The sequence below is a fragment of the Etheostoma spectabile genome, chromosome 4 (assembly GCF_008692095.1).
Source record: "Etheostoma spectabile isolate EspeVRDwgs_2016 chromosome 4, UIUC_Espe_1.0, whole genome shotgun sequence".
Classification (NCBI taxonomy): domain Eukaryota; kingdom Metazoa; phylum Chordata; class Actinopteri; order Perciformes; family Percidae; genus Etheostoma; species Etheostoma spectabile.
Window position 1 is genome coordinate 13,583,017 of NC_045736.1, and position 23,088 is coordinate 13,606,104.

The window sequence follows — 23,088 nt, forward strand, 5'->3', positions numbered from 1 at the left end:
ATACTTAGGGGAGATTTTGAAGCACTTTACTTGAATATTTCCATTTTATGCTAAGTTTCTGCATACAAAGCTTGATTTATAATGTATAAAATCTACGCCGTTGCTACGTATGTAGATACGTGGAGACACGACTGCATGTTGACACAAAGTTAACTGTGTTATCTATTTTTCTCAAATGTGGCACAAAAATGCTGTTCTGAGCTTTTATGACTTTTTGTCATACTGGTGAGCATTGGTGCTCGCTCTAACCTGAAGACCTAAATATATTTTACGGAGAGCTTAAAAGTAAAACTATTTGTTTTGTGTGTAACTAAGGAATGAACGTCTTTATTATGCAAATTGGCAATTGTTTCACATTGTAGATGTTAATGTATTGCTCCATTATAACACTTAACAGTTGTATTACTGACTGCATTCATGATAACAATAAAGTTATGAAAGGACACATTAAAAAAGACACTTTATAAACAATCCTATTTATTATATACATTATCCCCAGTGATAAATATTTAAAAATCTGAAAAGAGAATTGGTGACAGTGGACTGTTATGTACTATAGACTTGAGTAAGAATCTAAACTCAAGCCTGCGAGACTTGAGACCGATAGACTGACAGTGAGCTGTGGTCCTGAGCAAAACCACTTAAAACGCTGCTCTTAAATTAGCTGTAGGATAGGGTTTCTACCAGTGGGCTCAGTTTAGCCTCTTCAACCCGAGGCTTTGAGTCTTTCACCTCCTGTTTCTCCTGGCTCATGGTATAGTCACTACATTTTCCAGCCATATATTCTCATTTTCAGGCATCCATTGGCATGTTAATAGTACTGTACATATTCTAGGTCACGTTCTTTGAGAAAGGTATGTGATCCGCCTCAGGCTGTTTCTGAATTGGTCCTATCTCATTTCCGTGTGGCCCCTTTCTGTCTAAAACTACAGTAAAACAGGAGAACCCTAGTGACTGGAAAACCTAACAGGGAAATAGATCGTTTTTAGAGCCTGAACAATAAAGGATTTTTAGGGCCGATACCAATATAAATATTTAAAAATCTGATATTACGATATATCGGCGGATATACTGTATATGTATTGGTAAAAAAAAATCCAGAAACGCGTAACAAAACATAAACAGATTTCCCTAACATTAGTTATTTGTAGTTATTTATAAGTTCTCATTAAAATAATATAATTTGTTTTAATGTCACAACAGAACAGAGGAACATTAAAATATATTAAAGTTCTGATAAATAAAATGTATAAAAATACAAACTTAAGATAAGAAACTTAAAGTCCCTTGGACAAAAACACAATAAAAACATGTACAATCAGAAGGACGTTGTAGAGCGTCCTCTGGTGGACAAACCACGCCAATGCTCATTACAGGGTTGACCGTCCGTCTTTCTTTAGTTTTTTTAAACTTTCATTTATGAGAATCATCTATTTGTCATTATAAACGATTCTGATGAATGGTTACATAAGCAAAACAAGAAATGTAATTGCTGATACCAATAGTTCGGGAAATGCCTAGTATCAGTCCACCGATATGTCGGTCGGGCTCTAGTCTTTTTGTGCTACATTAGCCAGTTATTTGCTATTTTTTTCCAACAGTTAAATGGGTGACAGCAACAACAACAAAGCCTGTGCCACGCCAAGACATTTTGAAAGGGTAATGGCCAATGGGGAAACACAAACACTGATGCCATGACACTCAAGGCTGTGTTATGCTTCTGGGTCGACTCCACGCTAAGTTTCCATCCACTTGTCAATCAAATTATCTGAAGTTCGGTATAAAAACTCATGTGAATAAAGCCGGTGAAAGTGTGTTTCCATCCAACGGCTTTAAAGCCAATTAAAACCTGTGCGTAACGACGTCACATGCTGTTTTGCGATCAAATTGGTATATCGAATTGATATTAGACATTTTAAGGTGTTTCCATTCATTTTTGCACTGAATCAAAGCAAACATTTGCAAACAAAGTTTTTCTTGACAAAATGGATCCCGTCTACCAACACATGATCAATATTACACAAGTAGTAGTAGTGATAGTGCTTATGTGCCAGCTGATAGCGGCATATCAAAGTATAATAATAAAACAACGACACTATCAACACATCGCTATGATGATACAGATGCAACTTGCCTTTTATTTTTTTTATAGGTGCTTTCACTGTGCATTTTATGATATGGTGGAGTCAAAACCACAGTATTTCCTTCTGAAAATTAGTCACACAAAATGTGCTCACTTATTTTCCTCCTCTACATTACTCTGACTTTTAAATGCATGATTCAAATGCACAGCTACTGAATATGCTCGAAAACCATCATATCATATCCTCCATTGATTCCCAATCAAGTATCAACGTGTTAAAGGTGCTCTAAGCGATGTTGGGTGACGTTACTTCTTCTTGACATTAGAAGTATTTTCAAACAAAACGAGACTTGCTCGCCCCCCCTCCCTCCTCTTCCTCATCCCGTCCCCTCCCCCTCCCTTCTGTGCTTCTGCGCACTAACCCCTCCAACCTCCACCCCCAAATCCTTCTTGCCGGTTATTGGCTGGAACGCTCTACAAACGGCAACAAAACAAACTGCCCACCTGCACCACTAGGCACACACACACACACACACACACACACACACACACACACACACACACACACACACACACACACACACACACACACACACACAAACACCACACACACACACACACACACATACACACACAGTGTTCCAGCCTGTCTACAATGTAGACCCTGGGCTGTCTACAGAGGCCGCGTTTTTTACAGTGTGTTCTGGGGACAGGCAGCTAGCAGATAGTGAGGAGATGTTTGCTGTATGTGACAACAAATGTTCTAGCCTAAAACACGCGTAGCATCGCTTAGAGCACCTTTAAGATTAGATGTAGTTGGGAAATTGTGTGTGTGAGGACCTTTGCCCCCAGTAGCAGTGAGACAAGGTCCCGTATGGAGGAATTACTGGGGCAAAGGGCAAGGCTGGGGTGAGAGTTAAGATTGGGCAATGGCTATTGTTAGTGCACGCACACACACGCACACACACACCACACACACACACACACACACAAACAAATGTCCAAGACTGTATACTATATCTTTTTTTAATGTTGCATTATTTAATATTACCATTTATTGCTGCATTTTGTGTCATCTTATGATGTTATTACTCATACATACATTTTATGGATACAGAATGTTATATTTGCACTGTAACACTTGGTCTTCACTATTTTTCACAGTTTTAACAACTTAATGCACAAGTAGGCAAAATGTGTGTTTTCTCAGCTCCATAGTGTCCTTTTCATGTTGGCTTTATAGTTCTTAGCTTTTTACTTTCTTGGCCATTTTCTCTTCTGTTATTAAACAGTAGAGTTCACAGCTGTTTAGCAAAGACCCTCCACATTGACCGGCCCCGCTGGCTTCATGTAGTTTAGCCTGAATTCCTGGCCTGCTCAGCTGTCCCGCTGCCTTTCCTTTTTTATACAGCACCACTAGTCTGAATGAATAGCCACTAATTAATTAATTCCACACCGTTCTCTGAATAAACATGCTTTTAAAGTGCCTTTTCTTACCCTTGTCACTCTTCAAATAGCTGATACTCAGCTGCCATAAGTCCACATTGAATCTGCTGAGTGGCCGGCTCCATTGGCTTGAGGTAGTCTCATCTGATTGGCTGGGGTTTTCTGTGTGTCAGTTAAGTTTGTGTTAATTTTATAAGACACCTTTATTTGGGAATATGAAACATTTAAGCACAGTGTAAACTACAATTATTGTAAAGTAGATTTTGGCACTTATAAAAGACAGAGCCACAATTAGGTTATAAAACGCCGGGCCTCTAGTTGATTTTGTACTCTGGCTATGCAAATTCTTTAAGATAAATATATTTTTAAATGTAATAAAAGCAATAATCAATTCACCCAGCAATTATCATGAACACACAGATAACTTATGGATTTAAAAAAAAGAACAAAAATCTAGTTCAGTTCAGAGAAGAAAAAAAAACTTGCAGTTCAACATTCATGCTGGTACAGGTCTGTAGGTGTGGAGTAAATTGTGTTTGTGTAACCTAAAACATTATTATTCAGCCCGAGTACCATACAATGGGATGTAATACAATATGATAGAATACAGAATAGAATAGTAACAATGTTACTTATTTGCCAAATTGGAAAACACCATGGAAATCACCGAGCCTAGATATAACTTTTTTTCAACCATAGACTGTGGTCACAAGTTATCATAAGCTGTCTGCCCACATCAACGTCATCCAATCGAATCACTCACACTGGGGGCGGGAGCTACCGCAGCCAATAGGAATCCAGAGTAGGTCCGCGTTCGAGCCACCCCGTCGTGCGCACTGGTTTGAATGTGGCTTGGAATATAAAAAGCAAGCCGTCGTGTTGCTGTCCCTCCCTCTCTGACTCTGTCCGTCGGCTAGGCTGCCGCAGCGTTCAACCTGCCCGGAACAAACCACCAGAAAACAACCATGTCCGAGAAACTTCCCTTCAAAGTTGGTCAGTGTCAACATTTATTATTGTAACAGCGCTAAACGTTACAAGATAGGATTCGTAGAACTTGCTAGCTAGCCTGTGGCAAAGTTTATGGTAAACGTGCATGTTCGGTAACTCAACGGCTCCTCTAACGTTACCAGCCGGATGTAGAGCTAATCGTTAGAGTTAAGAAAAACATGTCTCTCTAACACTGACGTGTTGCTATATCCAGCTTTCATAACGTTAGCTCTTTCTTGCGTTTCTGCTAACGTTAACTTGCTAGCATGTGGTGAGTACGATAGAATGGCGTTGTTGTCATTTAGCAAGTGTTTACCATATATTGTTGTTTGTTTCAGTCACTGCAAGCTCCTTACGTGTAAATATTAACCTCGGGTACTCGCAGTTTGCGAGGTTTGGTTCAAATTTTAGACTAAGTCGTTATTTAACTGTCTTACTAGCGCCGAGCGTGGGCTTCTGTGTGAACAGAAACGACGGCCACAGCCTCTGGGTATTGTAGTTTATTAACGGAGCCAACGGCGCATGGCGGATATCATGACTGTTTGCAAACTACACTTCCCATGATGCTTGACTCCTCGCCGCCTTTTTTTTTTTTTGTCTATGGCCGTTTTTTACATGAGTGACAGGAGCAGGCCGAGAATGAAGCTGCACTGTATGCAACATTCACACCGTAGTAAAACTCAGACTGCACGCGGTCCTCCTGTTTAGCAGCTTTGAGAGATAAATTCGTTTGATTTAAATATATAAAGACCAGAGAAAATCTTCCATAAGGTGTTTTGAACTGGAGAGGCACCCTATAAGGGAACAATTTAAGTCAAAAACAAAACGGGGTTTTGCATTGAACAAAATTAAACAAATGCATTCACACATAAAGAACGCGTTGCCTTCAGGTGAAAATATCCGGGAATGCATGCAAAATGTGAGATGTTGTTGGGCGTTATCCATTTTAAAAAACTCAAGTTGTAACATTGCACTCATTATCTGCCAAATGGACATGTGTTGACTGCTGTGAAGCAGCTGGCTAGAAGCAGAAGTCCACTAGTGCCTCATTTTGTCTGTAGGCCGGTCTTGCAGTTAGCCTTGGTCATTGAAATGTAACAGTGACAAGTCTTCTGATTTTTATGTTTTAGTGGGTTTGCAGCAAATAATCCATTCACTATTGTCTCACAGTGCATTGTGTCATTGATTTAAGTCAGTGGTGCTGCAGTGGGTTATTCCATTCTTCCTGCCATGATCCGTTTATCTTCAGAAAATATACTGGCAGCTATAGGAACTTTTTTCATGTGAATTTTTAGTCAGCATTTTTCTGGACGTTTTATAGGATAAAAGATTGATTGTTTAAGGAAACAATCTGCAGATGAAATGATAATGAGAGTAATATAATGGAAGCCCTATGTTCCAGTGAAACTAAGTATCACTTATTGCATGGAAGATTTATTTATTTTCTTATTATAAATGCGTAAGAGCCATTATAAGTTCAACTTACAACCTTGGTTTGTTATCTATTCAACTGACTGGCATGATATGGACATTTGGCACAAAGTTTACTTTGGCATGCGTACCTGGTATTTGACTGTACTTCAAATCCTAATACTGTACAATTTGGCTTTAGATGGGATTTGAACCCCAATAACTGCCAGTATTAGTGCTGTGTTCTGGACACAGTCTAAATGCACCACCCGCATTCAAGATGAAAGAACTGTTTTTTTGCTGCACAGGCTGTGTTTAAATTCCCACTAATCCTGTCCGGAACTGGCTTGAATAACCAGTCAGTCAGTTGCAGTCAGGCCAGAGGTGTTTGCACAGACTGCAGCCTCTGGGTTAGTGGTGGAGGGTGGTTGTACTTTGGGACTTCAATCCTGCCCCCCGGGGTTTACCTGCAGCGCTCTGGAGCCTGCATTTTAGAGCCTTGCTTCACTTCCTGTTAAACCACGATGGGCTCTGTCGCATCTTAAAGGATGGAGGTGCGTGTTGCAGCTGTGACTCAGTGGTCTTCATGTGGTAGTTCTGGTCAATCGTACGTCCAGCTGGTGATGATCAAACTAGGGTTAGCCTGGTGTTTAAGCTACATTTCTTCTGCTTGTGTTCTTTGCAATAAGATTTTTGTTTTTTATAGGATGTGATCAGCAACTTGGTTTGGTAAAAACACGTTTTGTACAAAGCATCATAGGGACAGTTCTGCTACAGAAACGAGAAGGGAAAACAACTACAAGCCGGTGTTGTGTGCGGTCCAATACTTTAATTTTTAAGTAGAGTGAATTAAAGTCAGACGCCTTGGCAAGTTTGACTCCTTACGACACCTCAACTCTTCATCATTATTCACTTGTTCTGGCATGTTTTAAAGACTTATGCTATTATGCACCAGTCACAATGCAGCTCTGCTACCTACAAAGTCAAAGGTATTTAATTACGATGCATTTTGGCTTACTGTGCTTGTTTTTAAGTGACGTGTTGCGAATGCATAGTTACACCTTGCTGTTGCATTAATTTAGTGAGATCTCCACTCTGACTCATCAGTACCAGCAGGTGTCTGACAATGGGAAGAAGTGATTGAACAGACAGCTGTGGCTGTGTGAATTTTCCCCAACAAGGGAAGCTGTGCACAATGTGGCTCTAATCCGTGTTGTGTGACAGTTGAGCTCATGCTGTGAGTTTTACCAGCCTCCAGCAAATGAAATAACAACTTGTAAAACAACTTTGATTAGTTGTTGAAGAGCAATTACTCCTAATAAATTAAACTGAACACTTTTTAAATTGGGTGGTGTAATTTGACACATCAGAGGATCTCATTACTGATGTTTGGTTATTTTTTATTTTATTTTTTTAAATTAAAATGTTCCAGGTTCAAATGGGGTTTGAAGAAAAGAAAAATCCATTTGTAGGAGACTAAGAAATCTTTAGGTGACAAAACTGTTTTCTGAGTGCAGGATCATGAGGCTTTGCGAATGTTTATTGTAGAGCTGCAATGATTAATCAAATAGTTGTCAACTTTTAAATTATTTTGATAATCGGTTAGTCGGTGGGATTTTTATTTTTTTAAGACATAAGTAAAAAAGAAATTATTCTTGTTATTATACTTGTTAAAATCACTATATTCTAGTTTCTTTGCTTCTAACAGTAAGCTGAATGTCTTTGAGTTGTACACAAAACGCAACATCTAAGGATGTTGTCTTGGGCGTTTGGGAAACACTGATCCACATTTTTCTCTCATTTCATAGACCAAACCACTAATGGATTATTGAGAAAATCATCAGCAAATAAATCAACCATTAAAGAAAGGGTTCATCGTAATCGTGTTTTGACATCCTGTTGTCTCTCTCTTAGCTGACATCAGCCTGGCCGAATGGGGGCGCAAGGCCATTGAAATCGCGGAGAACGAGATGCCCGGTCTGATGAAGATGAGGGAGCTGTACGGTCAGTCCAAGCCGCTGAAGGGCGCCCGTATCGCCGGCTGCCTCCACATGACCCTGCAGACCGCCGTGCTCATCGAGACCCTCACCGCCCTCGGGGCTGAGGTAACATTTACCAACTGCTTATTCATATTTAGTCTTCAAGGGAGCAACTACTGCTTTTCTGTGACTTGAAGAAAAACCTGTTTCTGCCAGGGCCCCATGTGATGTGCTGGCTGCAGCCGCAGGAGGAGTTCACTCGCTGTACTTCTGAACTTTTGCCCCATTCTACATCGAATAGAAGTCAATGTTTTATATCTCAGAATGGACGCAGGGATGTAATTTATTTAGTTTCTGAGACGACAGACGTTCAAAGCTTAATTTTAAAAACTTCCAAAAGCTTCAAATGTAGAAATAAATACATCAATTACAGCCTTACAAATTAATGTAATGTTTTTCAAAAGCAAAAAAAAATTGTATATATAAAATCACGCCATGTGATGCAATAGAAACTGGACTTAATGACCTGAATTGCGGTTGTGATTTTTTTTATTTTTTTATTATTTTCCAATGGCTAGGAAAGAAAAGAAGCATTTCAGAACAAATAACACCTCCATTTTTATTAGCCAATCATTCTTGGACTGCAGTGCGTGAACTTTGTTTCCACCCAGTTCCAGTAACATATTTTTGGTTGTACATTTTCAAGTCCAGTTAAACTTTTTCTATGAAACAAAACAATCACTACCAGATCTGCGTTTGGCTCAGTTAGGCCTAGCCTTTGTTATAGTTTTCTTCATTCATATAAAGCATAATAAACAATCTTTCTGTGAATTATAGGTCAATATATTATGAAATATTAAACTACTACTGTACTTTAAACAAATGGGCTAAGATAACTTTGGTTTTAGTTTGCTGATAACAAGTCCATTTAATAGCAGGAGCTGCAGAGCATAACTTCCGACACCTTCTGCCTTGCTAACGTGCACTACAGCAGTAGTTTTTGAGAGTGATGTTTTATTGATCCATTTATCTGAACAAACTGTCTCCGTAAGTCTGGGATTTTATCTCTGCCTCAAGGCCGGTGTGTTCTGGTATCATGTTTTTGTCTGAACCAGGAGCTAACAGAATAAAAAACATTCTGCTATCAGTGTGTAAGCCCGGCTTGAACTTTTACTTTCCAGTACCTAGGTTACTGGGAGGGAACTGACTGTAAACCCACTCCCACGTGCCTCTGGGCAGCATTTGGTTTCCTTCAATCCTCAGTTGAGAGGTCAATTTAAAAATGATCAGTGCCTAGTTGATTAGGAGAAATCTGATGACTTTGAAACCAACTTGTTATGCTTATGTACATCATTTAGATTTACATCTTCTTTTTTTTTATATATTTTTGACCGTTTTCTTTTTGGAGATTGCAGCTGAGTAATGGTGTTCACAATGTAGTCAGTTTATTTCTGCTCCCATAAATCTAATTTAAAGAGTTTGTTTTATTATAGTTGTCGTGATGTTCATGCAGAGTTGGTCTTTGGTCATTTTAACTTCCTAAACTGGGGCAAAGCGCGCGCCCCACACACACACACACACCACACCACACACACACACACTCTTAAACCGTAATGCAAATCTGGCTAAGGGTTTACAAATATTGTTTTTAAGATGAGTTTGACAATAAATGACAAGCTATTTCTCTAGAAATACATAATTGCTCACATTATTGTATGTTTGACATAATGCCCCTTGAGGCGTTGCAGCCCAACTGCTGTGTTGCAGCTGTGTCACAAGGCGGCAGAGAGAGACCGGTGGTGGTCTGCACTGAGACCCGGCAACACACCGAGGACTTGGAGTGACACTTACCACCAACAGTTAAACGCGAAAGGTGTACTTTGGCTGTGAGGTTGTTAAATTACCCTTTGAGACACATGCAACTGTCAGACCTGGCCACGGTTCTTAATAAAACCAGGTTACTGCTGAAATCAATGAATAACGAGGTTACCTAAGTTCATCAAAATACGCTGAACCATTGGATGGTTTGGGTGATTGCTCTTTGTCAAATGAGCTTTGAATATAGCTTCAAGTCACTGCCTCAAAAAGCCTTTTACTTCTATTACTAGTAGATTATAGAAGATTGGTAAATTAATACACAAGAATTCAGCCAGATAATGAAAGGCAGTTCAGATGCTCCATGAGCTGACTCTTTCTCCCCCTCATGACTCCCTCTCTTCCTCCTCAGGTTCAGTGGTCGAGTTGCAACATCTTCTCCACTCAGGATCACGCTGCTGCCGCCATCGCCAAGACTGGCGTTCCAGGTAACACACGCCACCTCTTTTTTTTTTTTTATACTGTAATCACCTGGTCAAGCAGCAGTGTATGGGTTTTGAGCTCCTTACTTTTCCTTTCCAACTACATGTTTAAAGCTGTTTGTAATTGTGACCATTAACGAAGTATGTACGCAATTTTATTTTCTTTAAAAAATAAGCTGGTGTTTTTCTCACCCACAAACAAGAGTGTATATTAGAAGCAGTCTCCAGAGTAGTTAAATCTAAAATGCCAGCTCCTGGCGTCAACAAGGAAACTATAAAAGTAAGCCTGCAGTTGGTGCTGTGTGGCAGTAAAGACTGTTTTAATTTGATCAACAAATTATTAATTTTAAATGTCAATACACTAAAGCAAATCGCACAGCAGGTGTCATTATGCACGAGCAACTTGATGATCATAAAGTACTTTAGTGTCTCAGTGCAGCAGTACAGAAATAACGATTTGCCTTAACGGGTAGCGTTAAAGATCCACAAAATTACAGTTTTACAGTCGAGTTTTCTAACGACCAAAACCAAGAGCAGACTCGGACAAAAGGGAGATGGTCCTGTCATCCTCCTGATCAGGTGGTGACTATGATGTACTTTAATAATAATTTAAATAAAAAGATAGAGATTGCGCTGCTTTCTTATTGTTTTGGTGTGGGTAGAGCTCTTGATCAAAATTATCAAAGTTGTACCAGGTCAATTTGCTGGAAGTGGGAGCTAACTGTTAGTGTTGGAAACAGTATTTTCATCGGCTTTATGACCTTTTTTAAAGGTGTCAGTGTCAAAGGAGGGGACTGTAGAAAAATAATTAAAGTAAAACATAAAAATAAAGGATATGCTCACCAGATATTGGAACACCAAACGATTAATGCCCCTTGAGGCGTTGCAGCCCAACTGTCGTGTTGCAGCTGTGTCACAAGGCGGCAGAGAGAGACCGGTGGTGGTCTGCACTGAGACTCGGCAACACCCTGAGAACTCGGAGTGATACTCTCCACCGACATGTTTAAAATGACTGCAAGTGGTCGGGAATATTCTCACCTGGGTCTCTGAAAGAAGACCAATAAGTAAATATGTCCACGTCTTTAGTGTATGCGTGGAAAGGCGAGACCGATGAGGAGTACGTGTGGTGCATCGAACAGACTCTGTACTTCAAGGACGGCCAGCCCCTCAACATGATCCTGGACGATGGAGGAGACCTCACCAACATGGTCCACCAGAAGTATCCCAAACTGCTGGCAGGTTGGTTTGCTTACACACACGGTTTTATTATGAGGTCGCTGTTTATTATCTCCCCCCGTTTGCTAGTTTAAGCAGGGTTTAGAAAAAGGCTTAAAGTCTCATTGATGACAATGCATGGTTGATCTCGCTGTTCTATTACTGCCATGTTGGTAAGGGTTTAGGGATGCCTGGTGCCGTTAGTTTTTTTTTTTTTTTTTTTTTTGTACAACTCATGTCACAGAATCTTAGTTCAGGTTAGGTTTCACTGTTTTACCTCCAGTCAGCTCAGTTTTGTAGTTGACCAGATATCATTTTGGGCTCCTTTTTTTTTTTTTTTTTTTGCTTCCAAAACAGCTACTGCAGGAAAACTCATTTTATTTGACCAAAAGAAGTATTCAGTGGCTGGTGATGATTTTCCAACTCTAGCATTTTCATTAAATGTTTAAGCTGTGGAGTTTCGGACACTAGATGGCAGCAGTGGCTTGACAAAAGCCAGTCCGTAGGGAAACTTCTTGGTTCATACTACATTTTGAATTCACAGCACATATTCATACAGTTCATAACCTTATTTTGTGAGGGGATCTTTGGAGTTTCGGAGATAATGTTTTTTTTTTTTAGTTCTCTATATTGGAGCGGTTTCCTCCTGTGTATACATGCTTGATTTAATGCCCCTTGAGGCGTTGCAGCCCAACTGTGTGTTGCAGCTGTGTCATAAGGTGGCAGAGAGAGACTGGTGGGGGTCTGCACTGAGACTCAGCAACACACTGAGAACTCGGAGTGATACTTACCACCAACAGTTACACGCAAAAGGTGTACTTTAGCCATGAGGTTAAATTACTCACTGAGACGCATGGAACTGTCAGTTAAACACACATTGTGTATTTGTATTTACATGCATAAATATTATTCTTAAACTACTCTGTGATTAAGACCATAACCACCATAGAGGTATCAGATTATGATAATGCACAATGTTACATTAAATCATCATTCAACTCACTTTTGCTTCATGCTGTGTTATTAGTACTCTTTATCTTTAAAAGTTTCTTAATAGCCATGCACACTATTGAGATGATTTCTTTCCCTGTTCCCAGAACTGTATGTAATTGTATTCCATAATCACGTGACCTTGTCACCAGGTATCCGGGGCGTGTCAGAGGAGACCACTACAGGTGTCCACAACCTGTATAAGATGTTGAAAAAGGGCGAGCTCAAATTTCCCGCCATTAACGTCAACGACTCTGTCACAAAGGTAAACAGCCTTGACCTTTAGTCCTCTTCAGCTGCATCCTGTAGTGGGAGTTGGCTGGTGGACAAATATCTAATAGTCATGTGTAACCCTGCATTCATAAAGAAATCGTGCTTTTGATGCCACCTTTTTTAAGCAATTTTGATGAATGAGTGTAAAATGTGACGAACTACTCGTTATATTGTGGTATTGGTATGTCTTGTATTCGTCATGTACGATGCAAACTGGCTTTTAGAAAAATCTCAGGCGTTTGTGTTTTAAAATGCTTACAGTACAATATTTATTTATACAGCAAAACTGAATGCTCTAAACCTTCAGTTTTTAGTGGACTTGCATATTCTGTATTTTTTTGGTATGACTTTACGCACACACAAATAAAACCAAATGCATTCATGTATGCGGTCCATTCCGTATGTGGCTCATTGTGCACATTTTGTGAATTATCTTTTATAAGGGATACACATATTAAAGTCCAATCAAAATATCCATATGAGCTAGGGGTCATGAGAATGCTCCGACTTACGGAACGTTTTGGGAAAACCTATGAATCTGATACCAGGTCCTAGGTGGGAACTCATCTATCATTCCTGGGGAAGAAAAACCCTTGACATGCTGAATAATATGTAATGTATTTTCATTCTCCCTCCCTGCAGAGTAAGTTTGACAACTTATACGGCTGCAGGGAGAGCCTGATCGACGGTATCAAGAGAGCCACCGATGTGATGATTGCCGGTAAAGTTGCCGTGGTGGCGGGCTACGGTGATGTAGGTAAAGGCTGCGTCCAGGCTCTGCGTGGGTTCGGCGCTCGCGTCATCATCACAGAGATCGACCCCATCAACGCCCTGCAGGCTGCCATGGAAGGTAGTTGATGATGGATGGATATCACTCCATGAACACTGATTTTTAAACGTCATGGAGAGAGGGCACTGCTGTGCAGAAAGTACTTAACTATGGATAGTTAACTCAAGTATCTTTTCTCAACTGTTAGAGCTGACAAGATTGTACCAAACCTCTACAATCTGCAAAAGTCATTAAGTAAGGGAAAAAAAATTGTATCGTAAATTAGAAAAGCGGAGTTCTCTCTTCAACACACGACCCATTATTTGAGAATTGAATGATCTATTCCTGAAACATCCAACTATTCAACAATATAACCCCCGATTCTCTGTTGCTCTGTAGGTTATGAGGTTACTACCATGGATGAGGCTTCTAAGGAAGGAAACATCTTTGTCACCACCACTGGATGTGAGGACATTATCTTGGGACGGTAAGTTTGACCAACTTGGATGTTTGTACTAGAACTGAAAAGCTTTCATTTGTATTAGGGATGCATCAATGCAAAACCCATGCCCCATTTACTGTCATGGGCAAATAAGGTGGCGGTATCGCTGTCTTAATGTTGCGTTAACTGGTCTGACTCGTACAACAGTACCTTACCCAGCTTTAAAAAAAAAAAAAAAAGATTCCTGAAATTTTTAAATGTATAAAAATTGGAGCAATGACCTCGAGGCCAATGGAGCCCATGCTGACCAAACAACTTGGACCCTGTTAACCACAGCATTCAAAAATGGTAAAATCCCCACGTACAGCATATTTTACCGGCTGGTAGCATGCAGCTAAAGACACTGCTAACGTTAGCGTACCCATTAATCCTCCTGCTTCGGTCCACGGTGTGGCAACATTTTGTTTTTCCTGTGAGTTTGTAAACAAATGACAAAATGTGGGCTCTGAGGGACTCCTATGGTGCCTTCAGGTACACTCCCTAATGGTGGGGAATTTTTGCCTTTGGGGGGGGGGGGGGGGATTAGATTCTTTTACCTTGCGCAAAAGAAAACAAGCATTGAAATTGGCCAAATAACAATTCTACACATGGTTATCGGCAAAGAAATTTGCGATTGGTGCATCCCTAATTTGTATGCTTGAATTATCCTAAGCCTTATTGAATGAAGTTAAATGTTTACTTTTGCAAAATAACTGCATGGTAATTATTGTGTGTGTGTGTGTGTGCGTGTGTCATACCTTCAGTCACTTTGAGAACATGAAGGATGACTCCATCGTCTGTAACATTGGACACTTTGACTGTGAGATCGACATGAACTGGCTCAAAGAAAATGCTGCAGAGAAAGTCAACATTAAGCCTCAGGTAGGAAAACTTAAACAGACTTCTTTGGCATCACTTCTCTTGGGTTTTCTCTCTTCTGTGTTCTTGGTTGCTCGATGCTTGCCTCTCCTTACCATTAGTTGGACTTCTGTATCCTGTCACAGAAGCAGTAATCCTTCTCCTCTTCCTCAGGTCGACCGCTTTCGTTTGAAAAACGGTCGTCACATCATCGTCCTGGCCGAGGGCCGACTTGTCAACCTGGGCTGTGCCATGGGACACCCATCCTTCGTCATGAGCAACTCCTTCACCAATCAGGTAATTTGAATTTTTGTGTGACCTAGAGAAGTGAAAAGATTTTGAATTTAAGGCCAAGACATGCTAACATACTGACACACCAGCTTCATCACGTCTGCCTTATTCAACCGTCTCAACGTATGTCCTTTCCTGTAGGTTCTGGCTCAGATCGAGTTGTGGACAAACACCGCCAAATACCCCCTTGGAGTCTACTTCTTGCCCAAGAAGGTCAGAAGCCACACTGTGATAATACAGTGCATGATATACAGTACATCACTTAGCATTAAAACTGATCGTGGCCAGTAATATCCACCTCTAGTCTGCAGAATGAAATGTAAGTGATGCCATGTATTTACAACCTGCACCAAAACCATTATCCTGCTTGAAGTCGAAGTCTTTCAGAATTAATTTACATCCCCGATAATGATCTGAGACCCCCAGCCATTGCAGTAAGTGAAGGGTAGTTTTGAAAGGATAAACAATATAAGCTAGTGACTTTCTTCTTTTTTTTATGCTAGAGTTGAACACTAGGGCTGAGTTCCAAATCAAATACTTTTCCTTTTTTTTAACCATACAATCGGGACATACTACGTCTTAACACTTTAAACTTTGACCCTCTTGCTCATATGTGCTGCACAACGGTTTGTGGGTCAGAATTGCCAAAAAAAAATCATGCTGGCTTGCCTAATGCAAAATTTGACTGGATGCAGTAGGACATCCTGATATTTTTTGGCATACTGTATTTGGGATGTACTTGATTTTTTTCTGACCTACTAATTGGTAAGGTAGTATGGGTATTGGAGGCTAGATGCCTAGTCAGTGTTCACTGGTTGTTACCAGGCTATAGGACAGATACATTGAAGATAATTTTAGTTGGTATGCAATCCCTTTGTTTTAAAGGTCTCATGTGGTGTTTGTCAGCATATTTCCCTTAAGCCTTAAAACCACAGTGAAAGGAATAAGGCGGTAAATCCTGGTTGTGATATGTTTAGTACTTTAGAGACCGGTTGCATCAAAGGGAGCTGGGATCATAAGGCATGCAGGAATTTTGAGCCACGATATAAAAACTAAGTGTACAAGGGAACTGCTGGTGAATGCAACAGACTTATTTGGTGCTTAACCCTCTGGGGCTGCTGATGTCCTATACCTTCAATGTCATATTTAATATCTCTAGATCAATGCCGTGTAGAGACTTGCTTTTTTGTTTTAGTAGCAGAGTGTTTTAACAAAGTCTTCCTTGGGATTTTAGATCATCCAGAAGCTTGGTAATCCAGGCTGGAACTATTTGTTTTTATACAATCAATCATAACTATAAATCTTACTTGCGTTGCATAATTTTTGATATGTCAGCATTGCTTCAAGCTAGCGTTGTTCTAATTGTTTAGCACCTGGGCACAAAGGAGCAAATCCAGAAACTTTGTTTTCTGCCCTAAAACTATTATTATTTATAATAGTATTTTTTTTTCCTCCCTTTCCAGAGACTGGTAAATCGACAACTAAATAGATTGCAGCCTTACTGTCATAATCAATCACGTCCCTCTAGATATGGAAGAAAAAGCTTTGTGACCGATGTCTGCATCAGACACGCGAAAAACAACCAAGAAATAAAATGCGTTTTAAAACAAGAAGGTAGAACGAAACGTGTAAATGCAAAGGTAAGGGAAATAAATTGATAATTAGCAAACAGCAGTTTCATCTAACAGGAACTTTGCTCTCCGTCATTCTCTCTTGTCTCAATAGCTGGATGAGCAGGTGGCAGCGGCCCACCTGGATAAGCTGGGGGTGAAGCTGACCAAGCTGTCGGACAAGCAGGCCAAGTACCTGGGTCTACCCACCGAAGGGCCCTTCAAACCGGACCACTATCGCTACTGAGTGTCCCTGTCCAGCTGCGGAGGAGGTGGTGTGGCTAGAACTGTGTTGGTGTTTAGGTGTAGCAGGGTTTGGCGGTTGGGAACAGTTTGGGATTGCACAGGTAGCACTCTGGGTGCCTTTTGGACTTTCAAATGTCCAACAGACATTTTTTTTGTGGTTGGCTGTTCCCCTTAAATGGGCTTCCATATCAAATGTTAAAGAAATGTATTTCATGAGTTGCATCCTGTGTTCGACCCAAGTGATTAGACGTGGCTGAAGTTTGGAACCAACACCTTGTTGTGATTTACTCGGGTGAGATCAAACTGTCTGCCAATCAGCTGTGTTAAATCATTTCGGGTTGGAGCAAGACTATTGAGCTTAAATTACTACCCCACACAACTGCGTTGACCCAAAGCTTCTGTCAGTAGCTTGATGTGGGCGTTTATGGACATTAGAAGGCTGTTTGCACAGACGCTCAAATCAGAGCAACATCCAACCCTGTGTTTCAACCTAAAACTTTTATCTCATCACCATCTCATTTTACACTTATCACACACACAGTCTTCAGTCCTCCATCGTCCCTCCTCTTTCTTTCTCATTAATACTCTGAACTACCAAGTGCTATTGTGGCTGTTTTTAAAGAAAACAAGAATACCGCTTGTTTGTCATTCCCTCCCCATTTATGGAATCAAATAATCCCTGATCCGTGTCTGCCTGAGCTCTGCTCTCGTCGCGGCGGAAGGTGACGGAACCAGTTCTTTCGCTTTTTTTTTTTTTTTTTTAATAAGTCAAAGAAAACGGTTTAGTGTACAGCTGCTTAATTGCGGTACATTCAGATTAAAACTGACTTGTGTTAGCACTTACAAATAGAAACTGAGAATATGCTCATGGAAGTGCTTGTTGGTTGGTAGAGTAAAGCGAGGCATGTCTGCCAAAGGAACTACCAAAGCAAAAAGTCTTAATCTTTGTTGCCTAATTTTCTTATTTTCATTTATTTAATTTGACTTGATGGGCCAAAATGTGCAACTCCCACCCCCTCCCCAGTTCTCATTTCTCACTGTAGCCAATCAGGTTGACAAAGCGGTGGATAGTTTTCAACGGTTGCAGCCTGAAATGCAGAGTTGAACTGCTTGTAAACAGTCTATTCAAACTGTCAAGTGTTAAACAATGGAAAAATAAACCTGTTGACTCTGGATGGTTTCTCCTCATACGGTTATGGGGAATAATTGTATTTATCGTTTTTGGTGAAAGTTCTACCACACTTAAAAGTGAAAATTGCACATAAACGCATGCACGTGTGCAGACCTTTTTTTTTTTTTTTTTTTTTTTTTTTTAAAGAGGCTTTGAATTGGGGTTGTGGAAGTATTTATCTGTGTTCTCCACAGCAGATGGCACTTGGCATGCCTAGTCTACAGAAGCAGGCCGGAGGAAATGATCTACTGTTGTAGACGGGCCACTCTCCAAAAAGGATTTTGCACCTCAGTGGCCCACCAAAACACTCTTGTGTATCCTGCATTTACAATATATTAAAAACTGGTTTTATTCAACCAAACTAAATGAGGCGGGTGTGCAAACTCCCCCTACGATCTTCCTGTGACTGGAGTAGTGAACAGCAATTGCTCTTCTAAACTGGGGGGGGGGGGGTGGAATGTGATGGGAATGATTGTTCTAGGTAATAACTACTGGAATTAAAAAATGTTTTTTGGGAAGTGACCATGGTATAAGTAGGTAAAAGCCCTTTTGAAGTGTTTTAGGTAATTGGAGGCAATCACCTGAAGAACATGATTTTGGCCTTCCAGTCCATTAATGTCTGATCATAGACACCTGGGTATTAATGCTTACAGAAATGATGTTCTAATGAAAGCATTTCATTTTAAAGAGGTTGGAGGTGTACTTTGTTGGAGAGTTCCTGGGTCAAAGGAGGCTTTCTGGGTAAGCTAAGGGGTCTTAATGCACAAATAAGGGTTTGGCGGTTCAAACACAATGCAATTGCAATGTTTCAGTTTTGAACCCATCTGCGGACCTTTGGGCATGCCATTTCCCTTCGTTACCGCTAACCTCTACTGTCTTGTGGAGAATGAAAGACTAGGCTTTTTTTTAATTTTTATTAAACCAGGTAGACCTTTGAGAATAGGTTATAAAAAACCGTGACCTGGTCAAGAAAAGCATACAAGACAACATACAGTTTTATATTAAATCGGTGTCTCTCCCAACACTGGTCTCAGGTATGAAGTTAATGCACCGATCCTACATAACAAGTCCTAAGGAAAACTACGTAAGATCATGTTCTTTGTACTACTGGGTAGTCAAACTGGATAATAACAGATTCTGTGCGTTATCATTGTTTCGTAGTTACAAAGTGAATAAGTTAGACCGAACACAATTTTATGTATATCACATCCATACAGGGATGTAACATATTTTTAAATGACACGCTGGTGTGGATCGTATTCAATGGTTATAATGCAAGTTCACGTATTAGTGATCGCTATCGAAGCAAAAAAACTGGTATTGACTATCTCTAATATAGCAAATCGAATACAAGCTACTAAATTAGTTTAGTAGGCCGGTGCAAGTAGGTAATAAGTCCAGGGTGGGCACAATTATGGTTAACACATCTATTAGACATCTCTAACACGCTGTATTATAAGAGTCATATACTGTGGTCTATTTGTGATGAGGCCATTATACGCGATTGTCCATATAAATGCTGAAGTAGTATCAGTTAGTATTGATCATAATAAATCCCAAAGTTAAATGCTGAGTTAATGTAAACCAGGCATTATGTTTATGTAAGATGATCGTATAATGCATCCAGCACAAGTAAATGAATGATAACTGCTATTAAAGTTAATGTACATATGTCTATGTATGATGAATCCTACACTATTAAATGGAAGAGAACTCTATAATACTGATATGTTAATCTACATATTACATTGAGAAATTAACGGTTTTTCCTAGATAATTGTAATTAGGAGCCTAGGTCTTATTCATGTCATATTGAATGAGCCTCGGAATTGACATGATAAGGCCCATCTCTAAATGTTTTTTTTCTAATTATTATTGTTTCTCAATCTTGATCTCTGACCTTATCTGAGCAGAACAGCTGCCCAGAGTCTTTGAGCAAGGCGCTGTTGTCTCCAGTGAAGCTGTTGCAATTGTGCAGTCAAACATCCAACAAAAATATGCAGAGCTTTCATGTCTAAAGAGTTTGAGGTGATTAAGGAACTAGCAAGATTTGTTGAGAAAAGGGTGGACATTCAGTGTTAACATTTGATAATATTGTCTCTGAGGTGATATTTTTGAGAGGAAGCTATGCTGCTGTTGGGCCTCAGCAATCCAAAGATTGATTCTCCCAGGCATCAATCAAATCGAGTTAGTGGGAAAAACAAACAAACCAGTAGTCAGAGCAGTAGATCTGATACAGATAGAAATCCTCTTTGGAGCCACTCCAGAAGTCTGCTCATTGGATTCAATTTCAGAGGTGGGATGGGGTGACCTTTTCTAAACCGTGATTCAAATAGGGTGAGGCCTACTGTAAAAAAAACAAAACAAGGCAACAAGAGAAGGGAGCCAACATAACCTGAGCTTTTTAACTTAATGTGTATGATAAAAAGATATTTGAACAGAGAAATTGATGATTATATGTTTGACACTTAGGAAGCAGTGTGGATAGATATGGAAGCAGGAAGTAGGTAAACTTCAGTCGATCAAATTAATTTGCACCTTTCATACAGTGAGGCTTTACTAGTGACTGACAAATCACAGTGTAACCTAAATGGTAAAACAATGGGGGACTAAAGCACAAAGAAATATCAATACATAGTGATTCAAGAGTGGAATGTGAATAAATTGAAAGAAGAAAAAAAATAGATAACAAAATGTCTTAAGCAAAAGCCTGGCTAAAAGTAAGTTGTCTGGTGATATTCCTAAAACCATTTAATAAAAACTATGCCAAATGTTCCTTAATTACCATGAAACCAAACAAACTAGTTTATTTTGACTTCGCCGAACACTCACAACAGCACCAGATGTGGTTTAATCCGCCGCTGAAAATAGTCCCCGACAAATGCACAGATCTCCTCTTTGAGTAATAATTGCTAACAACTACAATATGCCGCTGTTTTAGGAAATTGTTCAGCCTTTTAAAAACTGGACTGGTCTATATACACAATAGACAGTTGGTAATGGACCAACAGATCCTGTTGCTCTGGACAGAGACCAGTGAAGGATGTTAGAAGCTTTTTTCCGGTGATGGCTGAGCGTTACTAAGCAGCCTCCAACTGAGCTTGAAGAAGTAGATGTGACGTGAGCAACCTGTCTGAAAGCTGTAAGTCTTCTGGTAGCTGTGCAAGAGAAATCTCCATCATTCCCAATCAGCAGAGATGGAGAGTCTAGGTATATGTTAGGAAATAACATAGACACAGGCTAACTACTGCTAACTAACATGCTAGTTAACATTAACATAGGCACAGGTTAATTACTGCTAACTAACATGCTAGTTAACATTAACATAGGCCCAGGCTAACTACTGCTAACTAACATGCTAGTTAACATTAACATAGGCCCAGGCTAATTACTGCTAACTAACATGCTAGTTAACATTAACATAGGCCCAGGCTAATTACTGCTAACTAACATTAGTAATTAAACCTAAACAGCTAATGGAATTCCAAACTGTCTGCGTGCTTCTCCTGACAATACGGTGATTTACTCAACTACGCAACAGCAAGTTGCGTGGTTATGACACCATCGTTAGCCTAGCTTTACAAAAACGTCTGCTACAGAGCCATAACGTGAGGTATAAGATAATAGAGCCTTTTATACATTGTGTTTCTTTAGAAATACTCAACGGACAATTAGAGTCTTTAAACGCTTCAGATGTAAAGTTTCTTGCTGTCAAAGTGACGTCAAAATGAATGGCAGTCAATGGGATGCTAACGGCGGGTGAGTGCTTGGTAGCATCAAAATGGCGCCGTAGGAGCTACGCTCCCTTACCCCCTTGATATGCACTAGTCCAGAACACTATATTCTTTCATACTTGCTATATTTCCTTTCTTGCTCCCGCCCCAGACACATCAAACCAATAAGCGCTGGTGGTGATGCGTCTTGGTTCGCTTGGATTTTTCTCCGTGTGAAACGAGACCGAACCAAGGTGTGAAATAGGTGTGAAAACGCCTTTAGGGTCATGGTTAATGGGATGATGGGATCCCCATGGATGTTCTAATACCAGTGTTGGGCAAGTTACTTTTAATAAATAAGTTACAGTTGCTAGTTACATCTTCTAAAAAGTAACTAAAGTAGTTGCTCAGTCACAAATTCTAAAAGTCAATAGTTACTTCAGAAAGTCACTACTGCGTTACTTTCGAGTACGTTTTTAAATGTGACCGCACCTCGCACATGTGCATGTTCAATTATTTGTGATAAATCTGAATATTATAATGAAATGGACACTCAATACAGTACATTATTAACAGAAACAATGCACACACATCTAAACTATTTCAATGTTGCTGTGGGACAAAGTGAGACTAGCGTCCAATCAAATTCCATGTCCGTAGATATTATGATAATATAGTGGATCGATACCAATTACACAATAGATGTATTGGAACTTTTGATATTTATTGCTTCATTGATTGACACCCTTGTGTTGTTCGTTGTGTGTCCAACTATGCGTGCTTTTGAACACCCTCTACCTCTGATTGGCTTACCATTAAATTTTACTCAACCTCAGCCAATCGTACGGCCCACTAACCGAGGAAGAATAATAAAAGAAGTCTTTGCCTCTCAGCTCAGATAAGATCTAGTTGGTCTGATGAAAAAAATTATAGTAACCCCCACTTTTTGGCATAAGGGTAACGGCGTTATTAATGGGGACATCTTTAAATTTTATTTTTACTGGAAAAGAATTCCCCCCGTTATTTATACGCTGTTTTTTCCACCGTTTAATACAAAATTTTAAGTGGCAGAGCAAAAAAAATGATAATATAAAAATGCTTGGGAACACTTTCCATCCCCCCCTCATGTGTTAATGTGTGTTAAAAGTAGGGGGTTTAGAACTGTGTGTGTGTCTCTTGAGCTTTTTTTCAACTGATTGATGGCTAGGTATACACGCCAATTCCATGCCTTTTAAAGACACATCCTCGTTTTTTAGTGTTTTATCAACC

General features: G+C 39.9%; 1 protein-coding gene and 3 non-coding genes across 4 annotated transcripts; all 4 read left to right on the top strand.

Annotated features, from left to right (window-relative positions):
* Positions 1–4,331: 4,331 nt before the first annotated feature.
* On the top strand, positions 4,332–18,108 carry ahcy (adenosylhomocysteinase). The gene is made up of 11 exons (XM_032513129.1): positions 4,332–4,522; positions 7,841–8,031; positions 10,133–10,208; positions 11,289–11,441; positions 12,560–12,672; positions 13,323–13,530; positions 13,849–13,936; positions 14,695–14,812; positions 14,963–15,085; positions 15,221–15,292; positions 16,805–18,108. The coding sequence occupies exons 1-11, from the start codon at positions 4,495–4,497 to the stop codon at positions 16,934–16,936; spliced, it is 1,302 nt and encodes a 433-aa protein (XP_032369020.1). The 5' UTR covers positions 4,332–4,494; the 3' UTR covers positions 16,937–18,108.
* Positions 9,632–9,766, top strand: LOC116688720 (small nucleolar RNA SNORA17). Its single transcript, XR_004331851.1, has one exon. It is a non-coding gene; the product is annotated as a small nucleolar RNA SNORA17 (small nucleolar RNA).
* LOC116688722 (small nucleolar RNA SNORA17) lies at positions 11,070–11,204 on the top strand. The gene has a single exon (XR_004331852.1). It is a non-coding gene; the product is annotated as a small nucleolar RNA SNORA17 (small nucleolar RNA).
* On the top strand, positions 12,085–12,215 carry LOC116688724 (small nucleolar RNA SNORA17). The gene has a single exon (XR_004331854.1). It is a non-coding gene; the product is annotated as a small nucleolar RNA SNORA17 (small nucleolar RNA).
* Positions 18,109–23,088: the final 4,980 nt, after the last annotated feature.

Excerpts from the sequence above, each read along its gene's own strand:
- ahcy (XM_032513129.1), top strand. The coding sequence starts at position 4,495 with ATGTCCGAGAAACTTCCCTTCAAAGTTG. Across the intron at positions 10,209-11,288 it reads CGCCAAGACTGGCGTTCCAG|TGTATGCGTGGAAAGGCGAG; the intron begins GTAACACACGCC and ends CCACGTCTTTAG. Across the intron at positions 12,673-13,322 it reads TCAACGACTCTGTCACAAAG|AGTAAGTTTGACAACTTATA; the intron begins GTAAACAGCCTT and ends CCCTCCCTGCAG.